Raw genomic sequence first — 22162 nt, 5'->3', positions numbered from 1 at the left:
CGTGTGTGTCTGTATTCCTTTTAATGGACGGCTGGGTTGTTCCCAGTCATTTGCCATTACAAAAAGTGCTGTAATAAATATTATGGCAATATATCATTGTGCATGTAGGCAGGTCTATCTATAGAAAAATTTCCCAGAGTAGGATTTTTTGGGTCAAGGGTAAGTGAATTTTAAATTTTATAAAGTTGCCACATTGCTCCTGAGGGGTTGTATTCCCACCAACACTATGAGAAAAATACCTGATTTCCTGGGTTCTCCTCAAAAGAGTGTTACAAAACATTTTCACCCATCAGCTTGACTACATCCAGAAGTTATAAAGTATAGTTTTAGCTTACATTTCTCCTATTTAAAAAGATGCTCAACTTTTCTCATGATATTTAAGGGCCATTTGATTTATTCTTATGAAATGTTCCTCGCCATATTGATTTCTAGTGGTTATTTACATATAAGTGAGATTAGCCATTGTTTTGTTATTGAGTTGAAAATATTTTCCCCAGATTGTTATTTGTTCTTAACTTTATGTGATATTTTTTGTTACACAAAAGTTGTTGTCTAATATAGTTGAATTTCTTAAACTTTATTTTATGCTTTCTGGGTTTTTTTCTTTTTTTTTTCTTTTTCGAGTTGGAGTCTCACTCTGTCGCCCAGACTGGAGTGCAGTGGCCGCTTCCGGCCACTGCAGCCTCGATCTGCTGGGCTCCGGCGATCCTTCCGCCTCAGCCTTCCAAGTAGCTGGAACTACAGGCGCGCGCTACCATGCCTGGCTAATTTTAGATTTGTTGTAGAGATGAAGTCTGGCCAAGTTGCCCAGGCAGGTCTCGAACCCGCGGGCTCAGGCAATCCACTCACCTTGGCCTCCCAGAGCACGGGATTACAGGCTGAGCCACCGAGCCCGGCTGCTTTCTGGGTTTTGAATCATAGTTAGAAAGGCCTTTCCTTATTCCAAGGAAGTCATTCATATTTTCTTTTGGCACTTAACAACCCATTTTATCATGGAAATTTTAAACCTACACAAATTAGAGAAAATAATATAATAGACCTCAGGTATCCATCATCTAGCTTCAATAATTAAGAATATTTTTAGCAATTTTGTTTTCTCTATCTCTTACACTTTTGGGGAATACTTAAACTCTAGACACCATATTATTTTCTTCCTAAGTACATCTATATGTAACTAATAACATATAAGATCTTTTAAAAATATACCCTTGATACCATTATTACATCAATAATTCCTTCTAATCATTTAATACTATTCTGTGTTCAAATGTTCTCTTTGGGAACTTTTATGGCTTTGTTCTTTGTGTTCAATATGAGGTATGTATTATATTTTTCCCGACCACTCAGTTGTACCAACTCAACTCTTTTTTTTTTTTTTTTTGAATTGGAGTCTCACTCTGTTGCACAGACTGGAGTGCAGTGGCGCGCTCCTGGCCACCGCAACCTCGACCTGCTGGGCTCTGGCAATCCTTCTGCCTCAGCCTTCCAAGTAGCCGGAACTACAGGCACGCGCTGCCACGCCCAGCTAATTTTTTTGATTTACTGTAGAGACCAGGTCTCGCCAAGTTGCCCGGGTGTGTCTCGAGCCCGCGGCTCAGGCAATCCACTCGCCTCGGCTTCCCAAAGTTCTGGGATTACAGGCTGAGCCACCAAGCTCCGCCTAAGTCAACTTAAATCTGTCCTTACTTCACTGGTTTGAGAAGCCACCTTTATTATATAATAAATTCCCATGTGTGGTTGAGTCTATTTCTGTACTTTCTATGTTGTTCCATTTGCCTGTCTACTCATATGGTAGTACTATATTGTTTTAATTATTGGCACATTAGAAAGGATTAGGATTCTTCATTCCCCAAATGAAATAGTAAGTCATCTACTCCAATGCACGCTATATACAAATGGCAGAAAATTACAATTTACAACACAGCTTCCTCAGATCAGGCAGAGGCCTGATGATTGAGAAATTGACAATATAGGATGCAGAGTTGAATATATGACAGTGAATGTGATCCCTAAGGAATGTACTAGTAATAATATGTTGCATAATATAGTGCAGGAAAGTAAATATTAATAACATAAAAGCCTGAAGCTTGGGGCAGGTGGGAGGAGGAAGAGGAACCAAGGGGAAAAGGAAAAACAGCTCTGTTTTGGTGGTTGAATTGTGCTCCTCCCTTAGAAATAACCAATCCTGGTTCTTCTGCAGCAAAGTGAGAAAGGTCTATGGTAGAGAAGGTGGGCATGCTTGCTGTATGCCATTTTCTGGGGAGCTGCTCAGAGACACAAGCGAGCTACAGAGCAGCAAGGAAGGGCCTTGGTGAAGTGTGCCAAGGAGGGCTGTGCAGTCATTTTGCTCCTGGTGGGTCACAGGTCTGGATAGGCAGTAACCCTGATCCCCAAGGACCGCTGTGGACCAGCTTGTGTCTTGGAAGAGATGAGTGTGAACCTCACCATGTGCTTTCCAGAGAGACAGATGAACATGTATTATTCTCAGCCTTATTTCCAGGAGATAGAACTAAATCAACCTAACAACATATCTTTACAGGAAAAAAGCTGAGAGAAGTGACTTTTAATATCGAGTTATTATAGGAAAGACTGCTTAAAGTGTTTAGAAGGGCCACATTATAATACTTTTTTCCTTTGAAATGCTCGTATCTGTTAGTCTGTCTATAGCTCCTCCAAAGCCCAGGGAATGATCAAGTGGTCAAAGCGTGGTGAAAGGTGGAGAAACTGGACCCAGGCTTGCTGTATTATGACTTCATTCTCCGGCAGACATCCTTAATTACCTCTGGCACAGCCTATAACTTCCTCATCCCCAATTTCCTTCTTAAATCCTGGAGATGATCACACCGTCCTTACCTCACAGGGATGTGGGGAAGATAAATTAGTTTCGGCTGGGAAAGTTCTTTGAAGATGAATCATGTGGTGTAGTGAATGCATTAATTTGAGGCCTCACAGCCCTCAAGTTGGGTTAACTGCCGGCTGTCCAAACCCAGACACTAAAGGGTAAATGAAATTGGTCAGCCTCAGAGGCAGAGGGTAGACTTTGCAAACTGAAGGAAAATGTGAAGTCAACCTCACTTAAGCATTTATTCAATGATTACTTCCAGAGTATCTGTCCTGTACAGATTTTACTGGTTAGGGGGAGATTGGGAGAGGTTAAATGGGGGAATGGTCAGCCCTGAGGTGCAGGTACTGTGCTCACTGGTGGAGTGATTGTCTCCCATAGTGGAAGACAGGAACACAGTTGCCCAAGCTTGTGACTCTGTGGACTAGAAGCTGCCTTTGTCGTCAGTGGGTGTGAGCTGGGCATCAATTACAGTAGGCTTGCCTCAGCACACTGTAAGTAAGTAAGGTCGTCGTGCTTCCTCAGTGCTCTCAGCTCCGGGATCCTCGGACAGTGTTTTCTCTTACACACTTTTAGTGAGATGAATCTTTGCATTCATTAATAAAAAAACAAGAAAAAGAAAAGAAAGAAGAGAAGACTCTCTTGGTTTCTTTGACTTCTATTGTTACATGCCACTGTGTTTTGAAGTACATTCAAGGTATGCTTTATTTTAAACACAAGGTAAAAGGGGCTATTTTAAGCATTATCAAAGAACACTTTCTCTGTCAATAAGGAGTTTTATGGTCTGGAAGTTGGTACAGAATATGGATGAGATCTCAATCTGCACTTCAAGTCAACATTTTTTCACCTTTATTTTTCTTTTGAGGTGACCTTGAGTGAGGGCAGCAGGGAGGAGGAAAGAAAATTGGTTAAGAAAGGTGGGTGTGAGTAAATGTGGAAGATATAGCAAAGGGCTTATGGGGCTCCTGAGAACATTGTCCCTGTGAGAAGGTTTGGGACTGTGGAAGGCAAGAGGTCTCCAGAATAATAATCAGATGGCAGTTCAGGAGCAGGTTCTTAATTTAATTGAACTTTACTATTACCAAGTAAGAACCTTGTGTTGTTTCTTGAAATACCAGATTGTAGGAAGAAGACTACAGGGCAAACAAAGCACCATTGTGTTGCCAGAGGAGTCCAATTTCCAGTTAATTTGTTATATTAAGATAAACTTAAATCTCTGTGTAGATATTCGTAGGTACTAATGCAATAAAAGAGTACAGCCCAGAATATAGCCTCAGTAGACTTTAGTGTTGTGTCCATGACAATATTGTATTCATTTTTCTCAGCTCTTTTACTGAAGTTCAAAATCTTGCCTATCTCTCAATATCTTGCCTTTATTATATAATGATGGTAGAAGCAGAAAAAGTTAAATTTTGGTGGAGTTGTGATTTTGCATAAGATTATATGTTATTCTTCACCCAGATTTATCTTATGGTATAGTGCTCTTTAATATTCACATTGTCTTACAAAAGTCTTCCTTCTTACCTGGATTGGTTTATAGCATAAATCCAGTTGTTGGTTTCCTCTAACTTAAGAGATCATAACAGTTGCTCTTACACTTCACTGGTATAGAGGGTGCTGTTTATTCACAAAGGCCGTTCCTGTAATAGCTTTGCTCTAACAACAAGTCATGATGCTTTGATCCAGAGTGACTCTGTTCCTAGTGTTTCAATCCTGGATTCATGTGTCATTTGGGGTCTTGGGAAGAACCAGATGACATAATCAAACTGGTGTTATTTGAAAGAGTCAATAAGCAGCTGTTTACAAGGGTGTTGGCTATATTCAGGGATAGAACCAGCCTCCAGAGTTAGCAACAGAGAAGAGCCATGTCTACCATATTGTATCATAGGTCTAAAGAACCAGAAGAGAAAAACAGTTGCCAGAATCCAGGAGATTGTAGATGTGAAGTGGGCCACTTGCCAGGAGCTGCAGGACATAATAACAACCTGACAGGGAGGAAGTCAGGGGAATAAATATTCAGTCTCACTTTCTTTCCACTTTCTGATCTGCAAGTCCCTGCTACTGGCCAAACCAAACCAGAAACCTATGGAAAGGGAACCGTGTGAGTAGCTTGATAACTCAGCTTTCTGGGGCACAGTGCGGGGTGGAGAGGGATATAAGGGGTCTGGAGGAGTAAAGGGGGACACCCCGCAGAATTTATTTCCCTTTCACTGATGGGCATAGCTTGGGGAGAGTATGTGGTTGGAGTATGTGTATTTCAGGCCCAGCACAGTGTGTGCACACGAGTGCACTAGGCTGTTGTTGGGCAGATTTTCAGTTACTGAAAATGGAGTTCTCACAATCCCCACATGAGTAACTTAAAAGAGTATTAAATGATTGTTAAAATACTTAAAAGATTATTCATTTATATGAACACAAGAAATGGTAATTCTTTTGGACAACAAGATGAAAACTATATGTTTTAAAAAGTTGGTCATGCCTGCAAGTGTGTGAGTTATGTAATCACTTAGAGACCTTCAGCCCATTTCCAAGAATGGACTGGAACGTCTCTGCCCAACCTAGTGCTAAGCAAGGAAGGACAGTCTGTGTCCACAAACACACTCCCAGTTTTTCTGAAGACAGAGACTAACTCATGGATCTGAGTAGACATGAAAAGATTTTGTGAATGAGAAATGTTTGAACTGGGCCTTCAAAGCAGGATGAGAACTATGACATGTACTTGAAGCAATGAAACAATCATACATGTGAAAGCACAGAGCCTGTGACTTTGTAAAACAAGTGCTATGAGAACTATTGCATGTTATTTATGAGTATAGGCAAAGAATATATATGAACTGGAAAGTCAATAAATGGAAATGCTCTATATTGCTCCCACATATATTCTAGAGTAGTTTTCTTAAAATTGGTCTTCAAAGGACTTTGACGTCATGCTTTCATATGTGCTCAGACATCATAGAATTTGAGAGCTGAAAATATGTATACTGAATTGCAATCTTAACTCTTGTCAGTTATTGCATTACCTTAGTGATATCAGCTGATATCATAATTCATAGAGAAACAATAAATCTCTGCATTTAACTTCCTAATTGATTCAACGATTTTACAAAGTGGCAACAGGGGAACTTATCTTTCATTTTCCTTCACTTCCCATAACAACTCTCTGTAAAATAGATACTTAATATCTCTATTTTTCTTGTTAGGGAAACTGAGTCTCAGAACAATTGCATGATCAGCTAGAGGTAGTGGATACACCCAGGTCTGAGGACCTCCAAAGGTCATTTTCCCCCAGAATAGTAGGCAGTATTTACACTTGACTTTACCCTTGTGGGATCGTGAACCGTTTAATGTCGTTTTTCATGTTGCGATTAAAACACTATTTAATGTACATAATTTTTCAGTTTCCTCTGGGAATATAAAATTATGCACATATATCTTTATATATGTACATTTCCTTCTGCTCCAGGTGGTAATAGTGACAATTTATAGAGCAAGTGACACACTGTAACTTTGTTATATATGCAGAATGCAGAAAATTTTTTTATTAGGATTGCTTTTATAAGCTTGTCAGCTTCCAGAGAGTTCTTTGAATAATCTGTTCTGGATTTTGTGACTATGCAAAAGTCAGCACGATATTCTTTTGCCATAGCATGCAGTTTATGGTTGGTTTTAAAATGCCCTTCTGTTTCAAAATGATATCAACAAACCTGTTCTCCGATAGTGTAATATATTTCTAAATGTAGAATAAAGAGTAAAATTGAGTTAGTGGGGGTTTTATAAACAATGGTCAGTGACATCAAATCCTAGAACAGAAGAAAGAAGACAGGATAAGTGCATGATAACAATTCTGCATCCTACAGCTCTCCCAACTGAAAGATAATTGTGTGGGGGCTAAAGCAGCCGAGATGATTGGCAATACCGTCTCTTAAACAGAGTTGTAGGGACACTTTTACAACTAGCACTTAAGCATATAATTCATTCACCAAAATATATGTATATATATACATACACATATCTACACACACACACACACACACACACACACACATTCAAATGAGAAGCTCATCTGCATGAACACTTTATATTTATGATCATTTTTCTGTCGTCAGAGACTCAACAGAGTAAAAAATGCTCACCATCATCTGACACACCAAGTGACCCTGCATGCTAGATGTCCTCAGTTGATCTCTGAATGCCATGTACTGGAGCATGCCTCCTTGGTGTGACCAAGTCCCCCACTTAACACATGTAGAGTAATAGATCCTTAGCCAGCTGTCAGACATTTCAGCCTTAATTTCTATTAGGAGAGCTTTGATTGGTTATTAAAAGAAATGAGTTCAGTAAAGCTAGCGAAGATATGGAGCATAAAAGCAACATCTACTGTGCCCAGCCTGTGTTGCCACTCAGTTTATAGCCACTCAGTTTTGCTGGTGGAATCGCTTGTGAATAGCGCCCAACACCTATTTGCCTGCGGTTGTCCTGCACAACTTCTGTCTGGTTATATTTTGGTCAAATATAAAGACACCCTCTTCCAGGGAAAAGGAAAACAAATCTTTCATTTACCTGCCTGATAGCAGAAGTATCTCTACAGAATTATCTTTCAATAGTATGCCCTTGGCTTTTTAAAAGAAATGGCTGAATAACGGATGCCTCTGGAGCTCTTCAAAACCATTTTCAGGCACTGTCCATATGTTGATGTGTGCCTCTAGATGATAACTCATAAGACTCATTTAACTTGAGAGTTAGGTAGTAGAAAAAGTCTTCTTTTCTCAAATAATGAGAACCAGTGTATCCTACTGTGGTTCCCTTGGCTGAAGTGCAGAGCAAAGGCTAACACAGAGCAGAGTGCACCATTCATGAAAGGGGTTAGAGTTTTTACTATCCTCTCACTCAATATGGTTTTTACTCAGTGTTTTAAGAGCCTTAATGCATAAATAACTTGGCATAAGCTCCCTAAAAATCGTTTTTGGAAGCAATCTGGGTAAAAATTATTCTACATAGGTGAAATTTACTCTCAAATTTAATCAACACATTTTTATTATATTCTTCCCACTTGTCCAAAGAGTTGGGTAAAACATGACAAACCAATCTTGATTCTTTTAAAAAGGAGACTAGTTTCTAACACTTAAACATCTAAGCTTCTTAATCTCATCTATGTAGAGTTCATACCATCTCACCATTCTGGTGTGATAAAAACTTTTCAAAAAAGATATAAAATTATGTCTTTGACAAAAATGCAGCTGAAAAGCTATTACCTTGAAAGACTATATCAGCTTTTTTTTTAAAAAATTGAATTTCATTTAAAAGTATGTCTTTAAAATTGATTAGATTATTTCTCCACCCAAATTATACACTTATGGGTTGTGTGTTAATTCATGATTAGATTTAAAATTTATTTGCATAATGAAATTATTCCAACATCAGAGCTGTTTTAGGCATTCTCTTTGATCAGGTTGCATGTAGTAGAAAAAGCTTCTGTCTTTGGCATTGCAAAAATGTACAGCTGTATGCTTAGAAATAGGTTACTCATTTCTATGGGTTTTTGATTCTGTGCTTGATGAGGTTTTTTTATAAGTCTATATTCTTTAAAGCAGTGCAGCAGGAATCTGAAATATGGGAGTATTGTATTGCATTTATGACTCTTTATGGAATAACTGGAATTCTTTATTAATCTCCTTCCATAAAAATCTCGGACTATTAAGAGTGGAAGGCACCTTGGCAGTCATTCATTCCAACTTCTTCATTGGTTGCAACTTCATTTTTTACTAGATGGACCAAATCTGGTCTACAGCATTGAATTATGTGCATTAATTATGTGCATACATTATTATTATTAAGTATTGTTAATCATGTGCATCAATAAATGCACAGAGCTCAATGCTGTATACCAGATTTGGTCCATCTAGTATAGAATGAAATCGGAAAATTATATTCCTTGGTCTGCTAATGATATCTAAATAAGGAGAAAAGAATGACAAATGGACACAAATTTGGCATTAAAAAACTTAACTCTGTAGTCACCTGGTTAGTAAATGTAGAACCGGAATTTTATTCTAGGTTGTTCTGAATCTAAAGTTCATTGTTACTTTTCCTTTCAAAGATAATTGTATTAAATACTGGTCACATCTTACCAGTAGTTCAGGATTTTTTAGGTCCCAGTATTTTATAGGAGCATAGGAACTGTGTCTCTGTTATTCACTATTGTATTCTAAGTGCTCAGCACAATACCTTGTATAAATGTATGACTTATAATCATGCTACTTTCAAGATTTGGACAAATGGTAATGAAGGCTAAATCATGACACTATTTTTCCCTATTGAGTGTTGTTATCCAAGAGTAAAATCTGTGGTGCTCTATGGAGAGTTTATATTTTTAGATCAAGATGATGGAGTGATCATAAGCTAAACTTCCTTTCTTGTATTCTGCTTTAGGCACATAGAATACTAGATTAAATATCTTTAAAATTAAAATAATTCATATTTACATGTATGGGGAAAGGGAACCCTCCATGTACTAGAAGCAGAGAACCTGTCAGAGAAGGTAGAAAATGACACCTTAGGAGCTGGGTTCTCAATGCCCAGGGAAGGTTAAGAACTGAGACTTCAGTTCCCCTGCAATGAAGCGAATGAGAAGCCAGTCTCAGCATAAATCCTATAAACACTCTTCCTAAATTTAATGGGATCCAGAATATCTTCATTTGTCAACCTGGCCTGATAGCCAGAAGCAAGTAGCACAATCCTTGTTGTGGATGGTAAAGTTTCTGGCAAATTTCCCCATGTGAGAGGAATGTTTTCATCTATTCCATTCTTTCTGAGTAAAATTTCAGCACTCGTTTTGAATTTCCACTTTGCCTCCTATTATTTTTACAAGGAAAGAGCCAGACCTATTAAAGATTGTCATTAAAGTGTCTTACTGTGGGATAAGTGGTACTTGCAGGAAGGTGTGAACATGAGTGTTGATAGGCATGTTGGACTTACTAGAGTTATTTCCCCTACATTATCTATTTCATTTGTTTTATTGGCAGTTGCAGTTGGCCTTGTGCTTGCTGACTCATTTTTAGCAATTGTGCAAGAAATGCCAGTGTTTACCACCTTTGTTTCTCTCTCTCTCCCACGTCCCTTTTCAAATCTCCTTTTGAGTACATCATTATTTTTAGCATCTTTGGACAGCCTGCCAATTCCTTACCACACCAAACCTTTGTCTTACTTTCTAATAAAAGAGCTTCTTACCGGTCACAGCTAATGATGTTGGTTCTATTCCAAAAGTATTGACTGAGTATCTACCATGTGGTGAGCATGGGCCTAGGGAATATAAAAAAAAAGTAGGCCATTTTCCTATCTCAAAAGAGTTTATGATATCAAAGATGTGTTTCTTCCTAAGGTCCCTATTCACTTTGTTTTCTGTGGGAATGTAAAATGCCACATATGAAGGGAGACCCCCCCAAAACCCGGAATTTATTTTTAAGAAATTGTGTATTTATTCTTACATGTGTAAACTTTAGTCACCTGCAAAGTACTCTCCATTTGATGCAATACATATGTCAAGGTGTTTTTTTCACTGGTCAAAATGGCTTTTGAACTCATCAGTTTTGATGCCTTTTAGTGCTTCTGCCATTTTTTGTTTCACCTCTTCTACATCAGCAAAATGCTTCCCTTTGAGGACTTTTTTCATTAGGGAAACAAAAAGTAACTTTGCTTGTGATGAGATCAGGAAAATAGGGAGGGTGGAGCATAGGGATGCTGTTTTGGTGCACTTGTAAGCCACCCATCATGATATGGGCAAACATGTTGAAAGAATCTCCAAAAAAAAAAAAAAAAATTTAACTGAAATCTAACACAGCCTCTCACAACAATGCTAACTGGTACACTGATGCTGATAGGTTCCTAGAACACTTACCTAGCAGGTACGACAAAAGACCCACCCAACAAAAAATAATTTCAGTTATTTTTGGGGTCCCCTCTCTCATAGGATGAGATGATTATTAGGGGTCAAACTCAGAAACTAGTCATGCTCTGGTCCACGTACTGTGTATGTCCTTTATTCTGGGCAGTAGCAGGCCAAAGTTTTAGGTGTGGTTCCCTAAATTTACACATCTGGCGACCTGTGATTCTCTGGAATGCCTAAGAGTAGCCCCTCCCTGCTGTATCCTTATAAATATCCCTTCCTTCTGCTAAAGAAACACTCTGCATTGTGGAACAGGTAGAATATATCTTCCAAAGAGAAGACTCATAAAACACAGGAAGGACCAGCACCATAGGTGAGGGATTTCTGACCAGACCTACTATGTGGGAAAGACAGATGAAGGTAATAAGCTCGTTTGGAGAGAAATGTTTTGAGCTACCCTTGAGTTTGAGGAGTATGGACTAGATACCTAATGTATACGTGAAACATACATACCTAATCTAAGTGTCTCTTGGTGTCAACATATGAAAGTATCTAAGTCATAGGAAGCCAAATCATTATAGCTATATTCTGAAACAGCAAGCAGCCATTCTTAACCATTATTGTGGGTCTCGATTCCTTTGAGATACTCCACCTGGGCAAAACACGTCTAGACACATAATTTTCCAAAGAACTTTAGGACACTCGTAGGTGACCCCTCCCCTCATTTGAAGAAGTAACACTGTTTTATGTGATGGCCTTGGAGAAAATAACCTGGATAGTTTAGTCTAACTTAAAGATTTTTTTGCCCTCTGGGGCAAAATATAAGCTCTATCGTAATCTTGTTCTGCCACAAAGACTGCAGTGAAAACCTACTCGGCAAAGTCTCAGTAGATAATTTTTAGTTCAGAGCCTCCGTGAAATGATTCTAAATGTAAAACAATTCTCAGATACAATAGTTAGTCATTTACTTTTTCATTATCCTAATGTCTTTTCATTGTGAAAAAATTTAAAAAAACAGTCGTGTTAACACAAACCTACACACTGAAGATATAGAAATAGATATAGGTGCTTGGAAATAAACAGTACAGTATATGGTAATAGATTATAACGCATGCTCTGGAAATATAAGACATTTTTATTTAGGGCTTTCCTCATTTGACAGGTAAAACATTTGCAGTTCTGGAACACTGGAATAGAATAAGGCTTTATTATTGTTTTAGTTAAAAATGGAAGTGAAAATATATTTTGTCTACATGGAAGCAATATTTTTTTAGTTTACTTTTCATTACTTTTCAAGTTTAGTAGACCAGGATGTATTACGTGGAATTTTTTTGAGAGGGGACTGTGCTCCAGGCAGTGTGCTAGGACCTTTACTAGCCTCTGAACTACAAGTTCCCAACTTGTATGATAGCATTGATGGGATTGTTACTATGGTCCCTACAGCGTTGTTGTGAGGGATGGAAAAATCAAAAATGAAGTCTAATTCTTGGGTTTGTTTCTCTTTCTGTTGTTTTGGTTTGTCTGTCATCCATTAATTTATTCATTCAGAGAAGCCTCTGTGGTGTACTGAATTCCATATTCCGTCATATTCAGTATCATTTGTATTCTTTTATTCAGGGAATTAGCAATAAGAACAGAAATCTGGGTCCAGTTACAGAGCAAACAATTCTTGGTATTTTTCAGAATTAGATCATCTAAATTAAACAATTTCTTAGCCGGGCTCGGTGGCTCAGCCTGTAATCCCAGCACTTTGGGAGGCCAAGGTGAGTGGATTGCCTGAGCCCGCGGGTTCAAGACCGGCCCGGGCAACTTGGCGAGATCTCATCTCTACAATAAATCAAAAATTAGCCGGGTGTGGTAGCACGTGCCTGTAGTTCCGGCTACTCGGAAGGCTGAGGTGGAAGGATCGCCGGAGCCCAGCAGGTCGAGGCTGAGGTGGCCAGGAGCGTGCCACTGCCCTCCAGTCTGGGCGACAGAGTGAGATTCCAACTCAAACAAATCAAAACAAAACAAAACAAACAAAACAATGTCTTAATTTTGCTAGTCCCACAATCCTTGCCGTGGCCCCATGAATGCCTGTGTAATCTGGCCCCACCGACTTCCCGACTCTGTTCCCTACTCTCTGCGTGTCCCAGTCACTCTGGCTGCTTTTTGAGCTCCCCACCCCGGCCCAGGAGGCAAACTCTCTTCTATCTTGGGACTTTGGTTGCTTTTCCCTTGGTTCTTTGCTTGGCTGATTCCTTCTCTTCATTTATTCACTTGTTCAAATATCATCAGAGCTGTACATCAGAGATGTACTGAGGCCACCATGTATGGAATGCAGCTCCTCCCATTCACTAACACGTCACCTTATTGTGTTTTCTTCATGGAATTTATGACTATCTGAATTATGTTTTTCCCCATGTGTACTGCCTATCTTCTCCTTCAAAAAATGCAATTAGTATGGCAGAAAAGACCTTGTTGAGGAGATGATAATAATAACTGCTACATGCTAGGTGTCAATAACAGCATGTTGAATGAAGGAATGGACTTTTGTCTCACATTGAGATTACCTGTGGAAAACCAGGGATTTTGACTCATGATTCCAAACTGGGGATTTGTTCATAATCGTATAAATGCTTACTTAGTAAGAATTAGCAAAATTCCTTGCACATAACTATTTAGGCATTTCAATTGCTTTATAGGCATTAACTAATGTAATTCCTACAACCCTATGGCATAAGTATTATTACTTCCATTTTATAAATGCAAAAATTGTGGTTCAGGGAAGTTAAGTAACTTGCACCAAATAGTAGGTTTGAAAGCAGGTGTTTGAGACAGTGCTCTTTACTACCAAGAACAAGGTACTCAAATGTAGCTTAAACCATGCCCTTGGCACTCAGCCAAATGCTTTGCATGCATTGGGTCATTTAGTCTTCATTTCAGAACTATGAGGTAAGTACTGTCCTCTGACTATTCTACAGAATGGGACGCTGAATCATGGAATGCTCCAGCAACTTGTGTAAGGTCCCACAGTTGCCTAGTGGTAAAAAGTGGATTTGAACGTAGATAACATAGCCGGGCTCTGTGGCTCAGTCTGTAGTCCCAGCACTTTGGGAGGCCGAAGTGAGTGGATTGCCTGAGCCTGTGGGTCGAGACCAACCCGGGGAACTTGGTGAGACCTTGTCTCTACAATAAATAAAAAATTAGCCAGGCATGGTAGTGCACACCTGTAGTTCCGGCTATTTTAAGACTGAGGTGCACGGATTGCTGGAGCCCAGCAGGTTGATGCTGGGGTGGCCATGAGTGTGTCACTATACTCTAACCTGAGCAACAGAGTGAGACTCCACCTCAAAAAAAAAAAAAAAAAGAGAATGTAGATAACATGATTTTGAAATATATAATCTTAGGCATTATCTTCATACCACAAGAATGCTTGTGGATTACTATTGAAACAGTCATTCTGAGGCTTGTGAGAAGGGGATTAATATCCCCCACTCAAAAGGTTCCAACTGGTATAAAAAAAGAGGCATTCATTCATTGACTACAGATTCATAATGACTCAGAAACAGATCAACTCAGAGAAATGAATAGGAGAAGCAGAATTTGTATCAGTATAATGACTAAGAAATAATACTGTTGGCTAAATGTCCATTTCTTCAGAAAGAGCATAAGAATAGAATTTAGAAACCCAATACCTGTGAAAAGTCAATCTTGGCTTTTAAAATGAACTAGGCAAGAATTATATATATATTTTATATATTTCTAGGTCTGGTTAGGTACTGAACTGGAATGCAGTGTAGAAAGTTTAGCACTATTGTTTTTGGAACTTACCAGGTTTTTGTTTGTTTGTTTTTACAATGAGTACTTCCTTAGCAACTCAGTTCTATCAGTGGTAAATACTATCTACAGGGATTATATGATGTTGTGGCTACATTTTATCTAATATTCAGGACCATCTCAGTAGGGAGGCATTATTAGTGACATATGCAGTCAATATATCCGGGATACAAGAGAGGAAAGAAACTTCCTAGAATCTGTGCATTATTACCCTGTGCATGTGAAGGGTTTTGCTTGTATATGCAGAGATCAAAGCTCTTTTCTGTGAAAAATTCCCTAAACCCACTGAGACTAGTTGATTCTGCAAGAAGGAAATAAGTCCAGCCACTATTATTGAACTCTAATATTCTAACATTTTCACAGAGTATCATTACAAACGCTTTTACATACACAATCCCATGTTAGCCTGTATTTGATGCTCACATTTACCTGAACATGTGGACAGCGTGGGTATAATTAAGCCACTTTACAGATGAGGAAGTTGAGGTTAACAGAATTTAAAGAGCTTGGCCAAGGTCAGGCAGCTAATAAATAATACAGCTAGCGCTTGAACCAGACTCTTCGGACTCGAAGTCACGTACTTTTTTCCACTGTCTACACTTTCCCCTTGTCAAGGAGAACCTGTCAGTGGTGACATTATATATTTTTTTGCTATCAGATCGGCCTCTGGAGGGTGGACCCATACAGCTTAAGATATCATATCTTTTGCTCAGTGCTCCATGCATGTCCCTCATTTCATCCCTGCCTACTTAAAGTCCATGAACACAGTGAGTAGCATTTGTGGACCAGGACTAACATTATATACTTTCAGCTTTTCTAACAACTTTTATTCTGCTTCCTCTAGAGCCTTCTGGCAGCTTATCTTTGCACCCAGTGTGACAGAAATAAGTGGGACTGGCATTTCACAGTGACTTGTTTCTCTTCTTAGTGTCTGTGTGCTCTGGGATCTGTAGAGATTTTTATTTCTCATACTTATGTGTCCTTTTCCCCACTGTCCTTCCCACTGCTTTCACTTTCATTGTTTCAGGTTTTGCAAGAGTTGCAAACATTTATCAAACACGTGTTTACTCAGTTAATGGAACTACAGATAGGTGGTCAAGTAACCCACTAAACATTCCTCAGAACCGTGGTTGATTTAAGAGATCCGGTGATTCAACATGAAGTGAACCATCTAGCCTCAGGCACCGATGGATTGGGAGACAGCCAGGCCAGTTCTGAGTGCTTGTTCTTCCTGAACCCAAAAGGTTGTTCTGCTAAACACACCTGGCTAGTGCAGAGAGGCCTGGCCAGTAGAAGGCAGTAATTACTTACCTTTCATCTGATGGAGAAGAATGCATGCACTGTACTCACAGGTGCTGGCCCTACTTGACAGTTAGGTGATGGTTGGATATATTTGAATAATCGAGCTTTTTAAACAGAAGTAAAACATACTTGCACTGATGTGTAAAATATAAAGAAACTGAACCAGTCTGTCTTTTCACCACAGGGATATAGATTTGGACCGCCCAAGACACAAGGCCAGCATGCTGCTCCTCTGTCACGCTCTAGCTGTAGCTCTTGTCCAGATCGTTATCTTCTCAGAAAATTGGGCATTTGCCAAGAACATCAACTTCTATAATGTGAGGCCTCCTCTCGACCGTAAGTAGTGGCTGCCATCCTAGTTCACGGCTGCAGGGTCAGAGTGTCCATTTAAAGCCCTCGTTTCCATTTGTTGTAACTTGGTCTTTTTTGGGAACATTTGATCCATACTTAAAATAAAATAGAAAGTCGTTCATTACTTCTGTGGGTAAGGATATAGTGAGAGAAATTTTCTCCATTTCTTTCTTTTTTTTAGATTTCTACCTTCAGATTTAATTCTTCTCAGCTAGCAAAGATCTTTTAAATTACACAAATACAAATTCAGCAATTCATACTCAACTGAAAATGCAATAATGCCAGTAAAAAATTATCATTTTCAGTAAGTTTATATAAAGGCATTCAAACTTGGTCAAAAGGTTCATTTACTTTGTCAGTGGGTCTTACCTGCCTTTGAAAAATATCCCCCAAATGTTCAATTAGTTTCAGTAAAACTTTAAGCTTTATTTAGCTTTGTTTTAGTTTCATAAAATAAAATTATCTTAAATAAAAATAGCTTTGTTTTAGCTTCATTAAAACTTTAACTTAATTAAGCTCATTTTAACTTTTAGTTAAGGAAGTCCTTTCCCAGTGAAAAAGGTAATTAAAAATGATAACTAAAGCCCAAAAGATGTAACAATGAAATAACCTAGAGTAACCTTCTAACAGGTAAATATGATATAATGTGGATTCTTCTCCTCTTTTTGAGGGAGTTGGCCACAGAATACCAATGGAAGACCAGTTAGAATAGCAGCAGACTTATCTACAGAAATTTTCTCCATTTCTTTAAAGTGTTTTGGCTTCCTGCTAAAGTTTTAAAAGGGTTTTTGCTTAAAAGCATATATTTTGAACACTGTCCCTAATCATGGCTTAGCAGAGGAAATTCATTGTTCTTTGTTGATCTCTTTGCTGGGGAAGGATATTGACTGTAGGAAGTGTCTGCATACATGATATATTAATTTTCTTAAATGACCATTAACAATTTTTAAAACAAATGTGCATGTTTGAAATTTAAAAAGGAATATTATCTGGATTTTCATTACTATAATGCATAATTACCATTAGCAAATGTTACATAAAACTCAACTTTTCCACTAACAGTTTAAAAACAGGCAAATATTAGTATATATTATCCACAGTATATACATGTTAATATATTTTATATACATATATGGCAAATCTGTGTTTGTATACATATATTGTCCTTTTTTTCTCTTCAGACAAGTAAAACTCTGATATACTTTATCCAGAGAGAGTTTCTTATACATAAAATTTTTGGTATACATGTGAATGCTTGTGGGTCTCACATCTGAAAATGTCAAAGTTGTGATGAAAGACTTTAAAACTATATATCAAGTCACTTCTCCAGAGGGGAAGAGGGTGAGAGATGACTTTTTTTTCCATTTTTCCCCCTCCCTTTTTTTTTTTTAAAGTTCTCCTGATACTGTTAATGTACAGTCGGATATGAAAACCACTGTTTTTATACTACTATTACATGAGGTCCATATTATTCTTTTCTTTATGTTTTCTTTATTATTTAGGACACTCAGTCATATCCATATATAGCCTACACATATATATGTGAACATACATATATTGCACATACCTTAAACTATCATTTATTACACATTTCTAAATTGGTAATGACTGTATACTGATAGCTGAAAGGCATGGCATAATCTTAGTTTTATTGACCCTAAATTATCTACAAATTTCAAACTTTTTAGGCTTAGTGAAATGTATGATGAGAAAAAGTTCATTCAAAAAAAGAGAAAAGAGTAATACATGTTCATTAGAGAAAATTCCAAAGAGAGAGGAAATGTATAGAAGAGAGTAAAATGTATTCATAATCTTAAGATTCAAAAGAGCTTTTCTTTATATTTTGGAAAATTTTATTCCAGTCATACACACACACACACACTCTCTCTCTCTCTGTCTGTCTCGACATTATATTTTGAATATTTTTCCGTGTCTTCAAAAATGTTTTAATGCCTTTTACATTAAAAGAAAAATCACAGGGCTGGTCTATAGCCTATTTCACCATTTCCCCATATTTTATGTCAGAAAAAAAAAAATCACAAGCAAGCTAAATTTTGTTTGTTTTTTGAATTGGGGGGAGGGTTTCACTGTGTTGCCCAGACTGGATTGCAGTGGCATAATCATGGTCATCACAGCCTTAACCTCCTGGACCTAGGCAAGTCCCCTCTTCAGCCTATTGAGTAGCTGGTACCACAGGCACGCACCAACATGTCTAGCTAATTTTTTGATTTTTTTTGTAGAGATGAGGTCTTTCTATGTTGCCCAGGCTGGTATTCAACTCCTGGGTTTAAACAGTTTTCCCGCCTAGGCCTCCCAAATTGCTGGAATTTCAGATGTGAACCACCACTCTTGGTCATAAGCTAAATGTTAAATGATATTTCATTAAAAATCCTTTAAATGCACTTTTCTCTTCAATTGACTAATGACCTTAGAATAGATTTCCTGGAATTAAAATTACTAAATCAAAAAAAGGCTGTGTACCAATTTGTATTTTAACCATTTACCCACAAGCATTAACTGTTACAGTTTTTTTAAAAGGTACTGATTTAATAGATGACAATAGATGTCATTATTTATTTATTTACCTGCCAAATGTATTTTTGTACTTAAGCAAAACTGAAGTGTATTCACAATATTTAACTTCATGTCCTCCGAATTTTAGCTTTCGATGTTTGTTCTTGTTTCATGCAGCAATATATATCCTCCACTACCCCCCCCCCCTTATCTGAAATACCCACTGCTTCCTAACTTTCACCCCAGCCTCTGGTTATGCTACAAGGATGATTTGGAGTTTGCCTTGATCTTTGTCTGTTTCATTCTCCAAAAATGGGAGAACTAAAAATTTTACCCAGGGCCCTATACCCTCATCTACACAGAAGAGTCAAATTGTTTTATTTTTTTTCTTTTTGACCATTAAAATGACAAGATATAAACCCCACCCTCCCCACAACAAAGACAAAAAGAACATACTAGTTGCTCTCAATCCAGACTGCACGCAACTCAGAATTTTTTTTTTTTTAATTTCCAAGCCCTGACTATAAGGGCTTAAGAATGACTATCACCCCTCACATTGAATGCTACATTCCTGGTCAAGGTCTAATGTGATAAGTGACATATATCAAATGAGATTACTTGTTTGAGGTTAAATGTACTGAAAGTGTCTATGGGTGGAAACCAGCGTAACTTGATGTGCCTGAGACTCTTTTCTTGCAACTTTCCGCTTAACCTCACTACACCTCTGCAAGCCACGGGGCTCTTCATTGTTGCTATTATAAATATTATTATATCTTAGAAGGTAAAAATATACAACTAACTAGTGGGAAGGACAGAATTTAAACTCAGGTTAGTCTGACTCCAGTTCTTTTCAGGGATGACATGGATCAAGGTATTGGTTCTAATACCACTACCACCCTTGCCCTTTCCCCTGAATCCCCACTTATGTCCAAGTTATAAATGAGAATGGAAAAATACTATGGCTTTCGAGGGTGGCTTGTGGGATCATTTTCACTACTCTAGAGTGGAAATTCATATGAGAAATATTTAAATAAAAGGAATGAAGGAAATGCCTGAAAGCCTGATAGGTAAATCCAGCACCCTAGAAACAGAAATTCTAAGGATGGTGGCTTGTCCGTTTTGTTTCATTTACTAAAAGTTGTTAATTCTATGCCATACTTCATGTTTGACATGTTTGTCTTTTGTAACGTACTGTTTCGCTTTGCTTTTGTTCTTTAAAGCTACACCATTCCCAAATAGCTTCAAGTGCTTTACCTGTGAAAATGCAGGCGACAATTATAACTGCAATCGATGGGCAGAAGATAAATGGTGTCCACAAAGTAAGTGTGCTGAGTTTGGAAGACACTTTTGTGATCTCACTTCATTTAGGTCTCTCCTGACTTGCCGAGATGTCTTAATGTAATGGATTAGCATACCAACAGGCTGATGATGTTCTTTAGGAATCAGATCGTTTTCTGAAACTGTTCAGACATTAGGTTATATATACTGAGAGAACTTGGAAACCAGTGTCAAAGCCTCAATTTGTAGTTGAGTGCCTTGAGGAAGAACTTCTTAAATGCTGTTTACCAGGGAGAACAGATAGATCACAATATTGATTAAGGTATCTTCAGAATTTCAGAAATGCTTGATGATATCTCTAGAAGAGTCATACTTACTGGCATAAAGCAAAGGAAAGTTTCTTTGCTCTTGAAGTTTATTCGTGCTTTGTAAACTCATTCATCCATTTAATAAACATCTGAGTATCTTTTTAGTTTGTTTAGCTCACTGATATAACTCGAATGCCTAATCGACTTCCTGGCCTGTATTGGGCACTCCATAAATATTTGTTGAAAAATGATTGGGGGTCGTTGATGAGGTAGTGAGGGAAATCTTCTCTGGGAAGTGTACATTAGAACTAAGACCTGAATGACCAAAACAAGCCAACCATATGGTGATATGTAGGAAGAGTATGCCAGAAGAGGGAACAGCAAATGCAGTCTTCAACTGGCAAGAATAGACTTGGTCTCATCAATGAACAGGAAGAGACTGGCCACTGAGGCTTAGTGGCAGATGGGGAAAGGATCTAAAGAGGGAGGCAAGAACCAGGGCACATAGGAGTTTCTTTTTCAGATAGAGAGTTTGGATTTCATTTGTAAATGTGAAGGGAAGGCAATAGAGAGTTTTAAGCTAGGGAGTACATGATACTTATGTTCCAAAACACAAAGCTCTGGCTGCGTGTAAGGAATGAATGGTCAGGGACAAGAGTAGAAGGGAGCATCAAGAAGGGACTGTCATTGCCTTCAGACAGAAGATGGGGCTTGAACTAGCTTGCTGGAGCAGAGGAGGTGGGACATTGAATGACTTCATACTTACAAAGTTGGAAGTAAAGCAGACGGAATGTGCACATGGATGATTTGGAATTTAAAACACTCTACTTGTAAGAAGATCCGGTTGTTAAGATTTTAGGGTGTACTGTTTTTTAGGTTTTCATTTATAAAATACCAAGAAAAACAAACTCATACAGAATTAGAGATTACCATTTTTGGTTTACTATGGCCATGAATCTTTTGGAAATTTCTGTACCACATTATTTATAGCAGTGGCATGACTTTACCTCTTCCAAATAAAGTCAAGGTGTGCAGGCAATAAATACCACACACCGAAAACCATTACTGTGCCTGAGAATCTCATGCTAAATTAGCACAAATGTCTGTGACATCTATATAGGCAATATTTTTTATTATTTATTTTCAAGAATAATTACCAAAAGAATTAGTTTCTTGAGATTCTTTTACATTTCTGTGGAATGATTGTCCTTAAGTCATGTATGTGCTTATAAGTGCATGTGTGATTATGTACATTTGAGGATTTCATTTTATACATTTTTCACAGAAATTTATCATAGTTATTTCAAAGTTTTCAATTTGGTTGATGCCTCTGTTCATCATTCTTTAATAATTTGCTTTAAATTCCTTTGAAAACTTGGTGGCAAGAGCTAGAACCGTGGTAAGCTGGGATATTGATGATGTTCAATCTCTTAGGTCTTGTCTTCATGGACCATGCTGTTGTTTGGAGTTGTGCCAAAATTCTGTTCCTGCTAGGTCTGTGCATAACACTCCAATTTGTCACTCATCGACTAGAGCCATTTTAACATGCATGCAAGGAAGATACATGCCTATTTCTGGGTTTTAGAATTTCCTCTCTGTTGAAACATGGGTGAACAAAAAGGGGAAGCTATAGCTTTCTAACACACACACACACACACACACACACACACACACACACACACACACACACACACGAGAATCTTCACAACTCTGCAGTGGTTGACAATGGGGAGCCATCAAAGGTGAAATGGAATCTCAACATACACCCACCAAGTGTCCAATATTAAGCCGGGCTCGGTGGCTCAACCTGTAATCCCGCGCCTTTAGGAGGCTGAGGTGAGTGGATTGCCTGAGCTCGCGGGTTCG

General features: G+C 38.2%; 1 protein-coding gene across 1 annotated transcript in view; it reads left to right on the top strand.

The window, feature by feature from the left end:
• LOC103256759 (ly6/PLAUR domain-containing protein 6B) overlaps positions 1-22162 on the top strand; it is a 114965-nt gene that overhangs the window by 86985 nt on the left and 5818 nt on the right. Inside the window, exons 4-5 of the mRNA XM_008054519.2 lie at positions 16030-16181; positions 19931-20029. Of these exons, the coding sequence (XP_008052710.1) occupies positions 16030-16181; positions 19931-20029 (251 nt within the window). The remainder of the gene's footprint in view (positions 1-16029; positions 16182-19930; positions 20030-22162) is intronic.

The sequence above is a fragment of the Carlito syrichta genome, unplaced genomic scaffold (genome assembly GCF_000164805.1).
Source record: "Carlito syrichta isolate Samal-C Ts95f unplaced genomic scaffold, Tarsius_syrichta-2.0.1 Scaffold295780, whole genome shotgun sequence".
NCBI classification, from domain to species: Eukaryota; Metazoa; Chordata; class Mammalia; order Primates; family Tarsiidae; genus Carlito; species Carlito syrichta.
Note: the sequence above shows the minus strand (reverse complement) of the source record. Positions and strands in the feature narration are given on the sequence as shown.